At 40.6% G+C, this 15,135-nt stretch overlaps 3 protein-coding genes across 6 annotated transcripts in view; 2 read left to right on the top strand and 1 right to left on the bottom strand.

The window, feature by feature from the left end:
• anapc15 (anaphase promoting complex subunit 15) overlaps window positions 1-15,135 on the top strand; it is a 256,108-nt gene that overhangs the window by 117,549 nt on the left and 123,424 nt on the right. The window lies entirely within an intron of this gene.
• Window positions 1-15,135, top strand: part of mmp28 (matrix metallopeptidase 28) — a 246,599-nt gene that overhangs the window by 224,319 nt on the left and 7,145 nt on the right. The gene's annotated exons all lie outside the window — the stretch shown is intronic.
• LOC139199648 (arf-GAP with Rho-GAP domain, ANK repeat and PH domain-containing protein 1) overlaps window positions 1-15,135 on the bottom strand; it is a 35,160-nt gene that overhangs the window by 13,502 nt on the left and 6,523 nt on the right. For all 4 annotated transcript variants that reach the window (XM_070828732.1, XM_070828734.1, XM_070828733.1 and 1 more), the window contains exons 4-17: window positions 15,015-15,097; window positions 13,315-13,467; window positions 12,882-12,951; window positions 12,568-12,688; window positions 12,232-12,416; window positions 11,913-12,019; window positions 10,862-11,061; window positions 10,642-10,727; window positions 10,174-10,356; window positions 2,227-2,401; window positions 1,563-1,697; window positions 1,250-1,385; window positions 1,029-1,131; window positions 127-319 (exon numbers count right to left, since the gene is read on the bottom strand). In XM_070828732.1, coding sequence (XP_070684833.1) covers window positions 127-319; window positions 1,029-1,131; window positions 1,250-1,385; window positions 1,563-1,697; window positions 2,227-2,401; window positions 10,174-10,356; window positions 10,642-10,727; window positions 10,862-11,061; window positions 11,913-12,019; window positions 12,232-12,416; window positions 12,568-12,688; window positions 12,882-12,951; window positions 13,315-13,467; window positions 15,015-15,097 — 1,930 coding nt within the window. The remainder of the gene's footprint in view (window positions 1-126; window positions 320-1,028; window positions 1,132-1,249; window positions 1,386-1,562; window positions 1,698-2,226; window positions 2,402-10,173; window positions 10,357-10,641; window positions 10,728-10,861; window positions 11,062-11,912; window positions 12,020-12,231; window positions 12,417-12,567; window positions 12,689-12,881; window positions 12,952-13,314; window positions 13,468-15,014; window positions 15,098-15,135) is intronic.

Below are 15,135 nucleotides of genomic sequence, written 5' to 3'. Positions count from 1 at the left end.
TGTTATGTCAATCATCACAATCTGTCGATCTTTTTGTAAACAGATTATAATATGTACACAGTAAAAATGTAGCTTGTGTGTATGTGTGTGTATATCGATGTATTTGTGTTTATGAGTCTCACTCACAGAGTTCATTCAGTTTGCGGAGGTGGATCTCCTCTCCCTGGCTGTCAGCCAGGTAGGCATGAAGAGTGGAGCCTACCAGAGCAAACCAACCAACCTTGGATGTTTGTAGGTTCAAACCGTCTTTGCACTTCAGCCGCCCAATCCGCTCAAAGCCCAACCTCAGCAAGGGCTCTGCACTGGCTGGGATGAAGCTCTACAAATAAAAACGGAGACAATGTGGCCTTGTAATAGATTGGACATTAACATAGTTTCCCTTTTGTTTTTATGACGATTTAACCACTTCAGTCTCTGCATAACTGAGACCCTCAGCAGAAATCAATATTAAATTCATTGATGGAAGAAGGCTCCTGTACAATACTTCAATGTTGTGGGGGGGGTTGCTAGAAACAGAGTGAGTGGTGTAGTCAGTAACTGTGCAACAAAGTCATCTATAGGTCGGCTCATACAGTCTTTGTGGCTCAACATGCATTAGTCATTGCAGTTGCAGTTTGTTTTTATTCAGCAGCATCCATCATATCATTTATACATTTCAAGCTACATGAGCTTGAACTCTGGCACACACTTTGCTGAAACTACGCCAGCACCAAGCGTATAATGGCTTTGAGAGCTTCATTTTACACAATCATGCAGCTGAAAATCATCTCCGCTGTAAGGAATGATGTTCTGAGGGGAAATAAGTCACGCAGGAAACAAGTCAGCATTAGCTTTCCCTGTCCTGACCACAACGCAGCATTTCCCACCTCAGCATAGCTGGAGCTGTACCCCTTCCACGTATCAGTGCTTACCTATTTCACTACAAAAATCAAACAAGTCAAATCTCCCCCCTGTAGGGGTGCACCTAGGGAGAAAGTAGGAGTATTTGTGCTTGTGTGTCTAGATCCCAATGTGTATTTGGTGGTTACCTTGGCAATAGATTTGACCCATTCCTTGTGGCTGTCTGGGTCATCAGTGCCAAACAGATAGAGACGCTCTGACTCCGAGTACAGTTCAAAGGTATGGTCGTACCTGAGGGTTAGACGGAGAGGTTAGGAGGAGGTGAGACGGGGGGGGGGCGATATGAAGAGAGAAAAAAAGAAGCCATTTGTGTCAAAAAGTGTCAGAGGGTCAGTTTCTGTGTATATACCCATGCTTCTCAGGCGTGTCGACAGCCAAACAAACTATCTCTGAAGCCTTCAGTGCTCCATTAGGGTTCGAGTTCTTGTCACTCTCGTAGTAGCTGAAGGTGCCATCATTCAACGTGCACCAGCGACGACTGAACTCTATGAGGAGGGACAAATAAAGATTTAGCATGCATAATATCAAGAATCATAATAATTCTAAAATAACTCTTAAGCTCAGATAACTGGCTTTACAAATACAGTTTTCAGTATTAGTGATCTATATTACTATGGGGCAGAATGCATGCACTGCAAGTGTTGCTTGGCTTTTGTAAATACCCTCTCTGGCCTTGCGCTCTGTGATAGCCCGAGCCATAGATGCAGTCTTGAACAGGAAGCCATTGTGAGACACACAAGGTGGTGCTGAGTAATGTACTGCTTCCATGGCCCCGCCGACTTCTGACCTAGGAAGCTCTGTAGGAGAACAAACAAACAAAAGAGGTAAATAATCTTCTTGAGTAAAACCTAACATGCAAGTCTGTTATCTATCAAGAGGAAGAAGTGCACTTAGTAACAGGAATGTGAATTTGGTCAAGTATAATGACATTTAGAAATGTAATATATTGGACAGTAACATTGTGCTATTGAATGGCATTTAGAAATGTTATTATTGTTGGAAAACAAATGTGACACAATCATTCTGACAGGATTACTGTCACATCGCCAGACAATATAAACACTATTAGACTTATTGCACAAATCAGACAAATATAATTCACAAACCATCAACTAATGCGTATGCTGCAGCTGAGAGCTCCAGCTCCAGAGTTTGACTTAAACTTTTCTTTGCCTTTTTTATCTTTATGTAAAGTGAGCCAGATGACAATCCATCTGTCACACATCTTTGACTTATAATTTCATGAAAAACCCTGCTCAACCCATATATCAGCATTATTAAAATATTGCTCTTATGGGATCCTGTCCAAACATAGTTATACTGTACCTGTGTTGAGATTGTGGCTAATTAACTCAGCCTGTAAGGGTTGTGAGTGTGCGTTGGCCAAGGAGAGAGGGGAAGGCCAACTTGCCATACCAGTTGAACAATTTACATCTGCACCGCAGAATATCAGGCTTAAAGTCTCCAACACATCGCTGCACTGCACATTTATACATAGAGCCTAAGGAGAAAGAGAGAGGAAGGAAAAAACAGCACACATGGGTAAATTCTCATGTACAAAAACAAAAGATGGGGATAATGATGTGTTGCTTGTTGGCCTCCAGCTTTTCACTGTACATAATGCTGCTATCAGTCTGCAAGTCAAAATTAGTATTTTTATATTTGTGATTGGCTAGAATGAAAAAAATCTGAAACTTCAGTCAACCTCCAGACTGGTCAGATAAAATAAAGACACACATTGTAAGAATACAACTTTAATAGTATTTTTAGTACTGTTGTAAAACTATTTACAACCCCGGTCTGGTTGGGAGGGAAAGTGAGACACTGAAACAAGACAGAATTGACATTGACAGTGAGACAGAGAAAGACAGAGATTAAAAAGGAGTGAGAAGGATACTAAAGTGATAATAAACTGATGACTTTTGCACCATGTTCCTGCAGCTGCTGACCTGACTTTAATCACGTCATGTGATCCTCTGTCAGCGTTGTTTCAAAGGAAACTGCTGAGGTCAAACTCAGTGCGTCTGTGCAGGCAAACACACTGCAGCGAGCCCTCTACTGATCCAGAACCACCACCAGTCTAGTGCGCTTTCTGATTTGGACCAGAACCCATCAACGGTGCTGCGCCTTTACCAAGTGGAAATTAATCCAGTGTCTTCTCTGTTATTGTTAAAAAACTGTACTGTCAATAAAAAAAAAAAAACTATTCTAATAATTCTAGTAATTATTCTGGGATTTATAGGACTTGTGGAGGTTATTATGGTAAACCTCCAACATTGTGTTCTAAGTCTTTAAGTCTTGTGCCAATTGTTGAGCGCTCTCTAAGCCCACTGTATGCACATTTAATAACAAACCAACCTGGAGTCATTTAATAGTGATTAGGCCTCAAGTCCCAAACGAAACCTTTTGCTTCATTTCAGAGGAGCATTGGTGAAATGAACTCTGATCTTAGAGAAAACATAGCTACTCTTTATGTAAGGCTGCACAATAATAATTCACTGAAGGAACCACTGAGTCATTTCCAGTACATCCAAGTGGACTAATAACAACCTTCAAATGCACAACATGTGACCAAAAACAAAAGTTTATATACAAATGCACACAGATTTGGTGAGAAATAACGAAAACATGCATATACTGTACATTATCTTCATTTGTTGAAAGCTGAAAACAGATACTTGCGCCAAAAGTAAAATTTTCCCACACAACACAAAAACACTGTTTTAGTTTCTAGAAGTGGATTTTAAACCACATGATGACAAACAAATACAGATTTCTGTACCTGGCAACAACCCCAAAGATAAAAGTAGAGTGTTGTCTTTAGACTGTAGCAAGAAAGCATTTAGTACAGATACTGTAAAGCCAGATGTAAAGCAAGAGGAAGGAGGGGCAGGCGGGATAGGAAAGAAGTTATGACTGAGAAAAGGAGGATGCAGTGTTTTTACAGCTGAGGAACTCAACTCAATTACACACACACACACACACACACACACACACACACACACACACACACAAAGTCTGTCTTCTGTTAAAACCAATAAGCGCTTTTGGATCTGATTGAGAAATTCCACAGCTCTCTGTCACACATACAGACAGAACCTCCTCCTCTATTTGAGCTCTGTTGAGGCTGTACACACACATACAGACAAACAAACCAATTAACAAAGATTAAAATTGCACAAGAGACCCCTACACACACACACACACACACACACACACATACACACGACACAGAGACCAACTGCATTCCTCTGTCTCACACACCACTGAAGACATCTGAACAAAAAGCTTATAGTCAGCCATCTGGAGTGGAAGAAATTCACATGCACATCGTTAACACTCCCGTAATCTCATCATATGGATCACATGAGTGCCACCATAGAGCTGGTTTACAGGGCTTCGTAATGTTATTTCAAGCTGTATTCTCGGTATTTCATTTGCTACAATAGTCTGCCCTAGTTTTTGGCGGCTTCTTTTTATTTATATATGGAGCAATTGATAGACAGGGGCTATTTTCAGGTACACTTGGCCAGCGAATGATGAAAAGCAGAGGCATCGTGCTGAAACAAAGGGAGCATGTAAACGGCCTGGAGTCATTTTAACATTATCAAGGCAAAGTGCAACAATGGATACTTGATCAAACAGCAGTTTAAACAGACAATTAAATAACCTTAACTTTTTGTAATGCTCCTAATATCAAATTCATGTGGAAAAACCATCATTTAGGAATGTCTTTAGTAATGTTTCACAAAATAATGATACTTTGCAGCCAGGCAAAATCAAACAGATGATTTTCTCAAGTGAGTTTTGTGACTTTCCACTTGCATGACAATTAGCTGTCTGTCATCCATTAATAATTTTGTCTTATTCATAAATCAAATTAATCAAAAATACAAACTATATCAGATATTACATTATTTTACAAATACAGCTGAAAAAAATCTGTGTTATCTTGGCAGGCACGTGTCAAAGACCAGCTGTCTGTTGGCTTCAGATAACTGTGAAAGCTTCTTTTGCTTATAAATACAGCTGTTTAAATTATATTGTAACAGAAAAAGAAGAGAAAGAGGGAAAAATGCCTTTTAAAACTTTTGAAATGGGCGTAGGTACAGTAAATCAGTGACACTTGTGATCAGGACTGAGGGGGAATAATGATTCCAACTAGAGTAGAGGGAAGCAGCAAAGAGACAGAGGTGAGAGGGTTCAACACGAAAGAGCAGTGGGAAAAGTGCAAGAGGGCCACTGCATTTGCAGCACCATCTTGGAAAACTGGATTAATGGAAAACCATGTGCTAGACAGAGTGCTGATCCCTGGGGAGGATTTGTATCCTCACCTTTTTTCTGCTTGGATTTGGCACTGCACTCTCTTTTCCTTTGCCTGGGAAACAATTTACAGCATCTCCCCTGCATTCTTCCATTCTCTTTTTCTCACCTCCTCTTTTTTGTCTAATTTACTTTTGTGCAAAATTCCTTTTTACCAATGAGTATTAGCTCAATTAAGGTTAACTACGTTTTTCACTATGAATTCATATAGGAAAAATGTACCACTGGGGATATATTTTTGTCAGTTATCTTTAATTGAGCAAAAATATTCCACATACATTTGTCTAAAACATTTGAAACTCCTATTTATGTAACCATTACAATTGTGCATACAGGGACCAGGGGACACCCCTCCCATAGCTGCCCCAACTCCGAATGCCTATTACTAGAGATACTAGAAAAAATGGCTGCCCATCAACTTCAACCATCACACTGACCTGACCATCTTGTTTATCTGTACTGATGGACGCCATAAGCCAGAAAAATCAATACCTCAGATCAGTCCCTGCACGGCTAACATTAGCCACCATCCTACAGGCCAAGCTGTACCATACTGTATTGATATACTGTAATTTGGCCACAAGCACTATACAGTAACTATAAACAGTACCCTGCTGCAAACAAGTACAGATCTGTGCAGTATTCTGTGACGACACATTCCTAGTCTAATGACTCCGTGTGTATGTGTGTGTGTGTGTGTGTGTGTGTCTCGCAGTAAAATGTCCCTTGTGGACAAGCATGTGAAAGCTCAGTTGTATGTAGGTCAGTGTCCTCTGATGTATCAATAGTCAGCCATGTGCCGTCTGACCAAGAGAGGTGAACCAATCAGAACAAAGCGGAACGAGGAAATGGGCTTGAGTGTTTGAAGACCTAACGCCCTCCAACATCTGCTACCTATGAAACAGAGAGTAATGTAATAACACACACACAAAGAGTAGAGAAGGGAATTCAAGAATCCTTCCCAGTTTCCCCAAAGAGAGAGAAAGAGAGAGAGATTTTATCTGGGTGTGTCTGAAATCACAGGCCTCCATCTGGCCTCTGCAGTTATGTGGGACAGAACTGGAGGAAAAGAAAGAGATGAGAGGCATAGAAGAAAGAAAAATATTGTGAAAGGAAGATGAAAGCATTTCAGTGAGGCACATTATTAATCATTGATTGATTGTACTTGGCTACAAACTCAACATAACACAATCACACCCCCTAGGTTCAGACGCACACATGCAGCCCTGCTTTGACCAATTTAACATATACTGAACGTCTTGCTAAAGATACACCCATGCTTCTATATATGTGTGTATGCGCGTCCATATATTAAATCCAGATGGGAAAGAGCAGTTATCCACATAAGTTCCATCATTACCTCACTGGGTACAGTTTACAGAGAGAGAGAGAGAGAGAGACGGAGAGGGAGAGGGAGAGCAAGGTGGAGGTGAAAATCCAAACAGATGAGAAGAGAAGAGAAGAATGAATATAACATGGAGGAAAACAGAAAGACAGACTTATACAGACAATGAGGGAGGAAAAAAGCCACTGGGAAATAAATAAATAAAAAAAACAATTGAAAAGGATTCATGAGCTAAAATCCTACAGTGTGAATGAGGAAATGAAAGGACTCGGTTGAAAAGGGAAGAAAGATGAGACAAACAGCAGCAGGGAATGGACAGAAAGAAAGGCTGGGAGACATTTTCTTCAATGGAAGCCACTTTCCAAAGCTATGACGGCACAAAAACCAGAGTCCATAAAGTGTTTTACCACTACTCTTAACTGTGTATGTTTGCTATAATAAGTACAACAGTACCAAAGTATTTTTTACTTACTATGTAATTATTTCATTTATGCTGCTGTAACGATACAATTTCCCAGTCTGGGATCAATAAAGTCCATCCACCCATCCATCCATCTAATATGCAAATAGTAAGCAGCATGTAGTCAACATAGACACAACAAACAAAAGCTTAGGAAGATTTGGATGAGCCCCTGATAGTGGCTGTACAGATGGGAAATACTGACTCATCTGTTGTTAACGTTTTACACTCCTAACATCAAAATGAAGCACATAATCTGTGGGATCATACATAATAAGATGCAACATAATAAGTCTTACTTGTAATGACAGTGCCTGACTCTTGGCACACATACTCTCAAACTACCAACACTTCTTTCTGTCTTAAATAGCTGCTGTACATGCTGCCATGCTGTACATTTCTCTGTCAAATGCCTTTTTGTGCTCCACCCAGTGCCCTTGGCACCTTTACCATTTCACAAACACATGAAGGACACCGCCAAACATTTCAACAAAGCTCTTCAATCAATGGCTGTCATGTTTATTCTTAACACATTCTCAACAGTTAGCTAGTGCAAAAGAGACAAGAAAGAGAGTAAAAGGCAAAGAGAGAGGGGGAACAAAGCAGGAGGGGATAGAAGGAGAGAGACAATGATGTCCATTGACAGAGGTGAGCCTATCATCTAGTCTCTGAATACACTGAGGAACACATGGACACGCACATGCACACACAAACAGAGAGAGCAACACAGACCAAAAATGCAAAAAAGGCACACAAACATGCCTACACACGCACATTATGTGCATATTAATGTATCTCAGCCCACTCCAGTGAAAAACAATACAATACAATAACTCTAATGTGCTCACTAACATAGAGCCACAGTGCAGCAGACCTTATAGTCTCGAGGCAAAACTATGCCCCACAAACACATTCAAATATGGGTTGATTCAGAGATCCAAAGTCCACTGACACACATTCCTATATTGACATTAACCTTCCCCCTTTTAAAACACACATTCTTTACAGATATAACCTACATGAATACACACATGCAGACACACAACAAACTTTCACTACTCTCTCCTACCAGCACACACAACCTTACCTGGAAGTTTTCAGTTCCTTTGAATCACTCTTGTTGGAGTGTCAGTAGACACAAACTCCACACACAAAGTTAAACATGCAAAAAAAACACCTAGTTTGTAATGCTTTAGTCTGGCGGAAAGTTAAGAGAATACTAGCTACTTACAAATAAGAAAGAGCCAGGAGTGAGGAGATCAACTTTCTTTGGCAGTCCCAGCCAAACAATGAGGAGCAGAGGAGGAGAGAGGGGGAGGCGGAGTTACATTCCAGCTAAAGCGGTGAGTAATGATGTCACATCCAGGAAAAAAAAAAGGAAAAACAAAGAAGAGTGGAAACAGAGAAGTGGGGATAAAAAGCCAGGGCTGGACAAACAAACCTGAATATGGCCCCAGACACTCTTCTACTCACACACTACACCAGCTTAGGCTTCTCGCTCCCTGTCACACTCGCACATATTGTCTCAGTGTCAATGCCATTTCACATAACTGCGTAGTTAACACCAGCAGACTGCAGAGCTTATAATTTCTTAAGACACACCCAAGTTTAAAGAGTTGCAATGCAGAGCTGAAGAACTCCAAGTATTTAACATGGGACGAAGATGAACAGGTAGATCTGCAGTAATCAGACTAAATATTTGTTTGAAATGAGCGGAGGATCTGCTTTCAGAAAGACAGAAAAATGTAGAAAATCCAGAGAGATCACATCTCAAGAGACTGCCTGAAAGTAGGAACAAGAAAAACAGATAGCCATCATGGAGGAGGACTGAGTGAAGAAGGGAGAACGAGCAACTGAAAAAAAAAGGGGGGTTAAAGCAAAACAAGCAGTGGTTGGTGCGTGTGTGTGTGTGTGAGAGACACTAAAACTTCCTTTATCTCCTCTCAAAAGAGGCAGAGACACACAGACAAGGTTGAATACTTTAGGGTGGAAAAATGAAACTCACAGTCAGGTGCTAGGCTGTATGACTCACTCACACTGTGAGCAGTCCACATTGTTTGCAGTAAGTGGGTTAAGCAGCTAACGAGTGACCGAGCTGGGCCTGAAACACTAGGACATTTACCACACGCAGTGGTGCAAAGCAATGATACAACATAAAGCCGTCAATGCTAGCTTAGTTTGAAACCTCTACTGACATCACTCTCCTCTGTGTTTAATTTAGTTTAGTTGGCTGTGAATATCATTTATTAACATTACTGTAATTGGCACACTGTGATTTACATGTTGAACTTAATCAGGGATTCAGCCAGCTTTTGTAGTCCAGGAACCTGTATTTCACGCCAACTGCACTGAATTCAAATGAATCCCTTAAATGCCCCACTTTAGGCTAAAGTGACAAGTGTAGATTGCATAAATCAACTGGGAAAGGAGGAAAACAACCAAAGGAGTGAACTGAAGACAGGCTGCTTTATTGCCACTGTGAGACAACAGATAGTTTCATGTTATTTCAGGCTGTTAACATAAGCTGAGTACATTCACACTAGCTTAAAAGAGATTAAATGGTCTCCTTTAGTGAAAGCATTTCTAGATAAGTACGAAAACTGAAAGGACTTAAACATGCAGAATGCAGATGGACAATGTAGTGTGTGCACATATGCCTGTGCACATGCAAAATCCAGCCTGTGACCCTCTATGAGACATATGTAAAAAGCAAAGGAAAAAAATCTGAGGAAGGGTCTGTACTGTGAGGCAAAGGGGAGAGATTAATACAACATTCAGCAGCAAAAAAAAAAAAGCAGGTGTCCAAAAGCAAAAGACACACGTGTGTGTGTGTGTGTGTGTGTGTGTATATACACATATATATATATATATATATATATAAAGTCACCATGATGGGTTAAAAAAGCAATTTAGTCACAATGATCTGCGAGACCAACCATCTCAACAGCCTTTAGATCCCCCTGCATACTTGAGCCTTTCTTTCCAAAGATATGTTGACTAACTCTGACTCTATAGAGATTTAATGCGCGTTAAAACTACATTGGAAATTTCTTTAAGCACAGAAAAGACAGGGTGTAGAGACAAATCCAAACATGACGGTAACGCAGACAAAAAGCAAACAACCAAAACAGTGTTTATGGCTTACATTGTTGAGCTCTTTCTGGTTTCCGTACAGAGGGTGGTACTTTCTGTATTTTCCCTGGCGGTACTTGTTGGTGATGAAGCGCCGTCTCTCCTCGCTGCAGCTAGAGGGTGTCAAAGCTTCGCTTGGCGGGACGTTAGCTGCCCAGAAACTGTTTACCCGTTCGTTGCCCAGCAACAAGAAGACCTGAATCACAGGTGGGGTTTAAAAGGAGTATTTCCGCATTAAGACGGGAAGGAAGCAAGTGTGTAGATGTTCTAAAGTGGTTAGGATGTGCCCGATCCTCTGACAGCATACACTGTTAGCTATGCCTGTTCACTTGTATTATTATTTTCATTTCATTATACTGGACCAAGTTGCTAATATTCATTGCCATTATATGGGTGTAAATAAACCCATTACAACACCACCGCAAACTGCTGCCTCAGAGGTGGAAACCAAACCCGAGACACAGTGTCAACAAAAATGTACCTGTATAAGCTCCTCTGTCCAGACTTTCCTGTCCATCTTCAGACTACGAACCTTTGAGATGCTGGGACCAAGTCCTCTGTGCTCTCCTGAAACACACCGAAAAAATTCTATCAATATGTTCCCTGTATAAATCTAAATAGTTACATAAGATACATAGATGCACTGACCACAAACACATGCAAACAACAACACACACGAGCCCCTAAACCCATACACAAACCTGCACATCGTTTGCAGACCACCACACACAAGTTGATGGCAGCCCATTCCGGCTTGGGAGCCCCGCAGTCGGCACAGAGACTGTTGCTAGGCTCCGCCCAGATCCGGTCTGCCACCTCGCTATTCGACAAGGCCTCACCTATCGCCTGCCGCATGGCGTCCACCCACCGCTCTCGCAGCTGTTCTGACTCTGCGATGAAACTGCGGACAGAGACAAGCACACGGCCGAGTGTTAATGCCGACATGATGGTGTCATTAAGATCTAGCAAGTGGCAGAAATGAGAAAGCCTGTGTTTGTCCAGTGTGTGTGTTCTTATGGTCATGAGCCTGCTGACTTCTGACTCTTATTCTGCTCTTGTTTTGCTAAATATACTTGAGTCAAACACTGGAAACTATATAGACACATACACACACACACACACACACACACACACAGACAGATGAGAAGAGGAAGGATTCAGACATGCGAGTCTGCGTCAAGCCACGAATCTGTCAAACATGTTGGTTCTCTGTCCTAAAAATATACATACACACATACACAAATTTTTCAAACGGCACACACACACACACACACAGCTCAAGTCTTATACAAATACACAAGCCTTTTCAGATTTCCCCATCCTGTCAAGCTGAGCCCTTGCACTGCAGGCTGTGCACTGTCAGCCAAAAGACCACACACACCACATCAGCACAAACACTTGTGCACACACATCACACTCTCTCATACAAAGGCCTTTTCACATTCTCGAAAGATGTCCAGCTGAGGACTCTGAGGATAGTTGGACGGTGAGAGTTCTCAGTGAAACAACATGGTCTAATTTCCCATAAGTATCCTAGCACCAAGACCAACTGAGCCTGACTTTGACTTACAATGAAGATCGATTACCTTTGCACTTAAAACCTTATGTGAAAACAAAAATCCATTGCTGAGATGAAAAAAGTCAGACTACAAACTATAATCAGACTACACACAGTACGTATCCAAGTCAAGATGCACACACACATGGCAGAGTCTGTGAGTAAACAAAAGTATTCTTGTGTACATGCAGTACCTGAATATGCGGTAAGGTGTGGTGAGATCAAAGCTACGGCGATCTGTTTCTTTGACATTTCCTACATTCATCTCTATAGATGTGATGCCCACTCTGATACGATAGTCCTGGAAGAAAAGAAATGTTTGGGTTGAATACGTTTGAATAACACGAACATTAAAAATGTTCTAAGTGAAGAAAGCAATGAACAGAAATGGCAGAATGGTACATTAGTTTTATGATGATTCTTTCTGTGTGATGCTTTTAATCACTTTAGATAACACATTTCTGTTGATGGCATTTTCATTATTTGATGCTTCTTTTAATAGAGGGTCCTTACATCAATGCTTTTGTAGAGGAAGACTTTATCTGAGGCGACAACAGTATAAAGTCTGGAGCGTAACCCTCTGAGCTCCAGATAGCCCTGATAGTCTGGGGTCAAAGCTGAGGCAGGGGTCATGGTGCTGTGCAGATTGCGCCCCCTGGTGCAGTCCTGCAGTACAGTCACCCAGTCGTTTCTCTCAACTAGATGTATGTACAAACACATGTATGAGTAAAAACATGTTTAGTAAAATATACATGCACAAACCCCTGTACACCAGGCTTAAGACGTATCGCACATTATTTCCTATACATGTGGTCACACATATAGACGACCAGACAAAAATAGACAGACCTTCACTCTCAGCCCTGAAAATAAAAGTTCGGTTGCTTGTGACGACCTCAAACTTCAGCTCTCCCACACTGGTCACATTAGTGATGAAGGCAGTAGAGATGATCCCTTTAGAATACACCTCCTGCAACACACACAGCAACAATTACTCGATCAAACAGATCCACATCAAGCAAACACACACATGCAGGAAGTGCATGTTGTGTTTCTACAAGTGAGCAGTTAGTGGAACAGAAAATGTTTTTTTAAGCATTTCTGACATTTGATGTAAATTCCCAGTGAGATATTAATGTGTTGATGTGAGTGTTACTTGTTACCTTGTCATTGTCAAAATATCTCAGGTAGTCAACATCCAGCTTTACCCATCGTCGCTGATAGTAAAGGGCCCTGTGTACGATAGCACACAATAAAAATTCCTTTTACTGTAATACAAGAGGAATTAGAATAGAGGATTTGTATTGTTGAACTGATAACATTTTTATGTGTTTCAGCATAACACAATTACAAATCATCTAAAACCAACTGTACGTTACCAGTAATGTTAACACGTCACGTCACGTAAACAGTAACTTAGGGATTAATATATAGAAAGGCATAGTAGTTATTTTTGTGAACGTATGAACACAGCCCAAAGATGTCCACAACGGCACCACAGTGCTAATGAAATGTACACAGCAGATATTTGTGTGGAGTATTGGGTTTTTTTTTAGCAGATCCTCAGCTTGTGCAAATGTATTTTGTCTTTCATACCCCTGAGGTGGATTTTTATCCAGCCAGCCCATCTTGATGACAGTAGCGAGCTGAGAGTTGTCTTCTTTAGTGGCTGGAGCCAGCCTGCCAGTGTCTGACAAGTAGACGCTGCCTTGAAGGTTGCCGAGTTCCCCATCCTGCCACAGGGTATGGCTTTGGAAACACAGAAATAACACACACGCTTATATTAAATCAATATTAACCGAAAGACTCCAGATATTAATGTTTGCATAACAATTCTGTGTAGTTACTCTAAACCAATAAATATACCACTGATTGTAAAAAAAAAGTGTCACTACCCTTTAATTGAGCTTTATCAGTCAAGACACCAACTAGCAGACATTTTATTTAACAACAGAGGTCATTGCCAAAAGCTTTCTGCAGGACACCAAGAGTACATTTCTGCTTCTCTGTCCTCGGTCCTAGGATAAATGTCAAATCAGCTAAAAAAAAAATTAATCAGATTTACATTGTGAAAGACAATAAAAACATATCATTTTTGCAGGTCAAAAAGTTTTACAGATGACTCACAGCAAGTGTAACAAAGATATTTTCTGAGTGAGTCATGTAAATAGATTATTCAAATTAGCCAAAACTGGCCATAACAATCTAGAGTTCAAACTCCGCTTTCTAAACCTCTTGCACTCTACTGAATATAACAATATTTTTGTTTTACCAATTGATGACTAGTGATTGGCATAGAGCAAGGCAAAGAAATGATCAGCCTGTCTTGTAATAAAAGGTATAGCTATTCAACGCTGACTAGAACTGATAAAAAAAGGACTCAATTAAAGGGCACTCCTGTTCAAACTGAGGTTCTAAGAGGTCAAAGTTTTGCTTTGTATAAATACCACAAAGCTTAGAAAGCTGAATGAGCCAGTAATTTGCTTTAATAAAATGTAAAAAGTCAATACACAGGTGCACTTCCCCCTGCAATACATATTAACAGCATTAACAGGGACGTAACAGCTGGTTTGAATCATATCGATGTTTTGAACAATGGTCCAAACACATTCAATTCACAATAAAAAAAAAAAAGATATACTGGCAAAACATTTTGCTGAGGTCTGTGCCATTTCTACTGAATGTGCCAGAGTTTTGGGCACATTCATACTTCACACAGTTTACCGGGGCTTCGAGCTGTCTTGCTGCAAAAATCAGTGAGTGCTTTACTGCTCTGGACTTTACCAGATGATATACATAAATGCAAGTGTTGAAAGAGTAGCAGCATGCTCTCATACATAGAGATTTAATCAGTTGTGAACTGGATTGAACTGTCAGGAAAGTGGGCGTTCCAGCAGAGACATTGTTTTATGTGATCAAGCCTGTCTTGATTCAAGCTCTCCAACACTTTCTTTACCACATGCTGCACTGAACAATGACAGCACTCCCAAAAGGCATGAGTCGGGCCTCTACACTAAACTACCCTTGTAAGACTAAACTATCTAGAATATAAAACTAACTTGAGTTATACAAATACAGTATAAAACACAAAATAATTACTCAAAAATATCAAATGAGCTCTAAAAAAAAGCCTGTGAGCAACTCTGGTGGGTAAACAAAAAAATAACGTTAATTAGCTGACTACAAAAATGATGATCTGACTGTGTTACCCATTGGCTTGTTTTCTCTTGTACAAAGTAAGTGTGAGTTTCTGGATTTGTGTTAATGGTTTGTTTGTGTGTTGATGCATGACTCACTCGTCATCATCCAACAGCTCATCATCACTGTACAAAGAACTGTATCGGCCCTTTGCTTGTCGGGGCACCTGCAGGGACATATCCTACAGGAGGAGACAGCAGTCATTCACCACAATGCAGA

This window comes from Pempheris klunzingeri, chromosome 4 (genome assembly GCF_042242105.1).
Source record: "Pempheris klunzingeri isolate RE-2024b chromosome 4, fPemKlu1.hap1, whole genome shotgun sequence".
Classification (NCBI taxonomy): domain Eukaryota; kingdom Metazoa; phylum Chordata; class Actinopteri; order Acropomatiformes; family Pempheridae; genus Pempheris; species Pempheris klunzingeri.
Note: the sequence above shows the minus strand (reverse complement) of the source record. Positions and strands in the feature narration are given on the sequence as shown.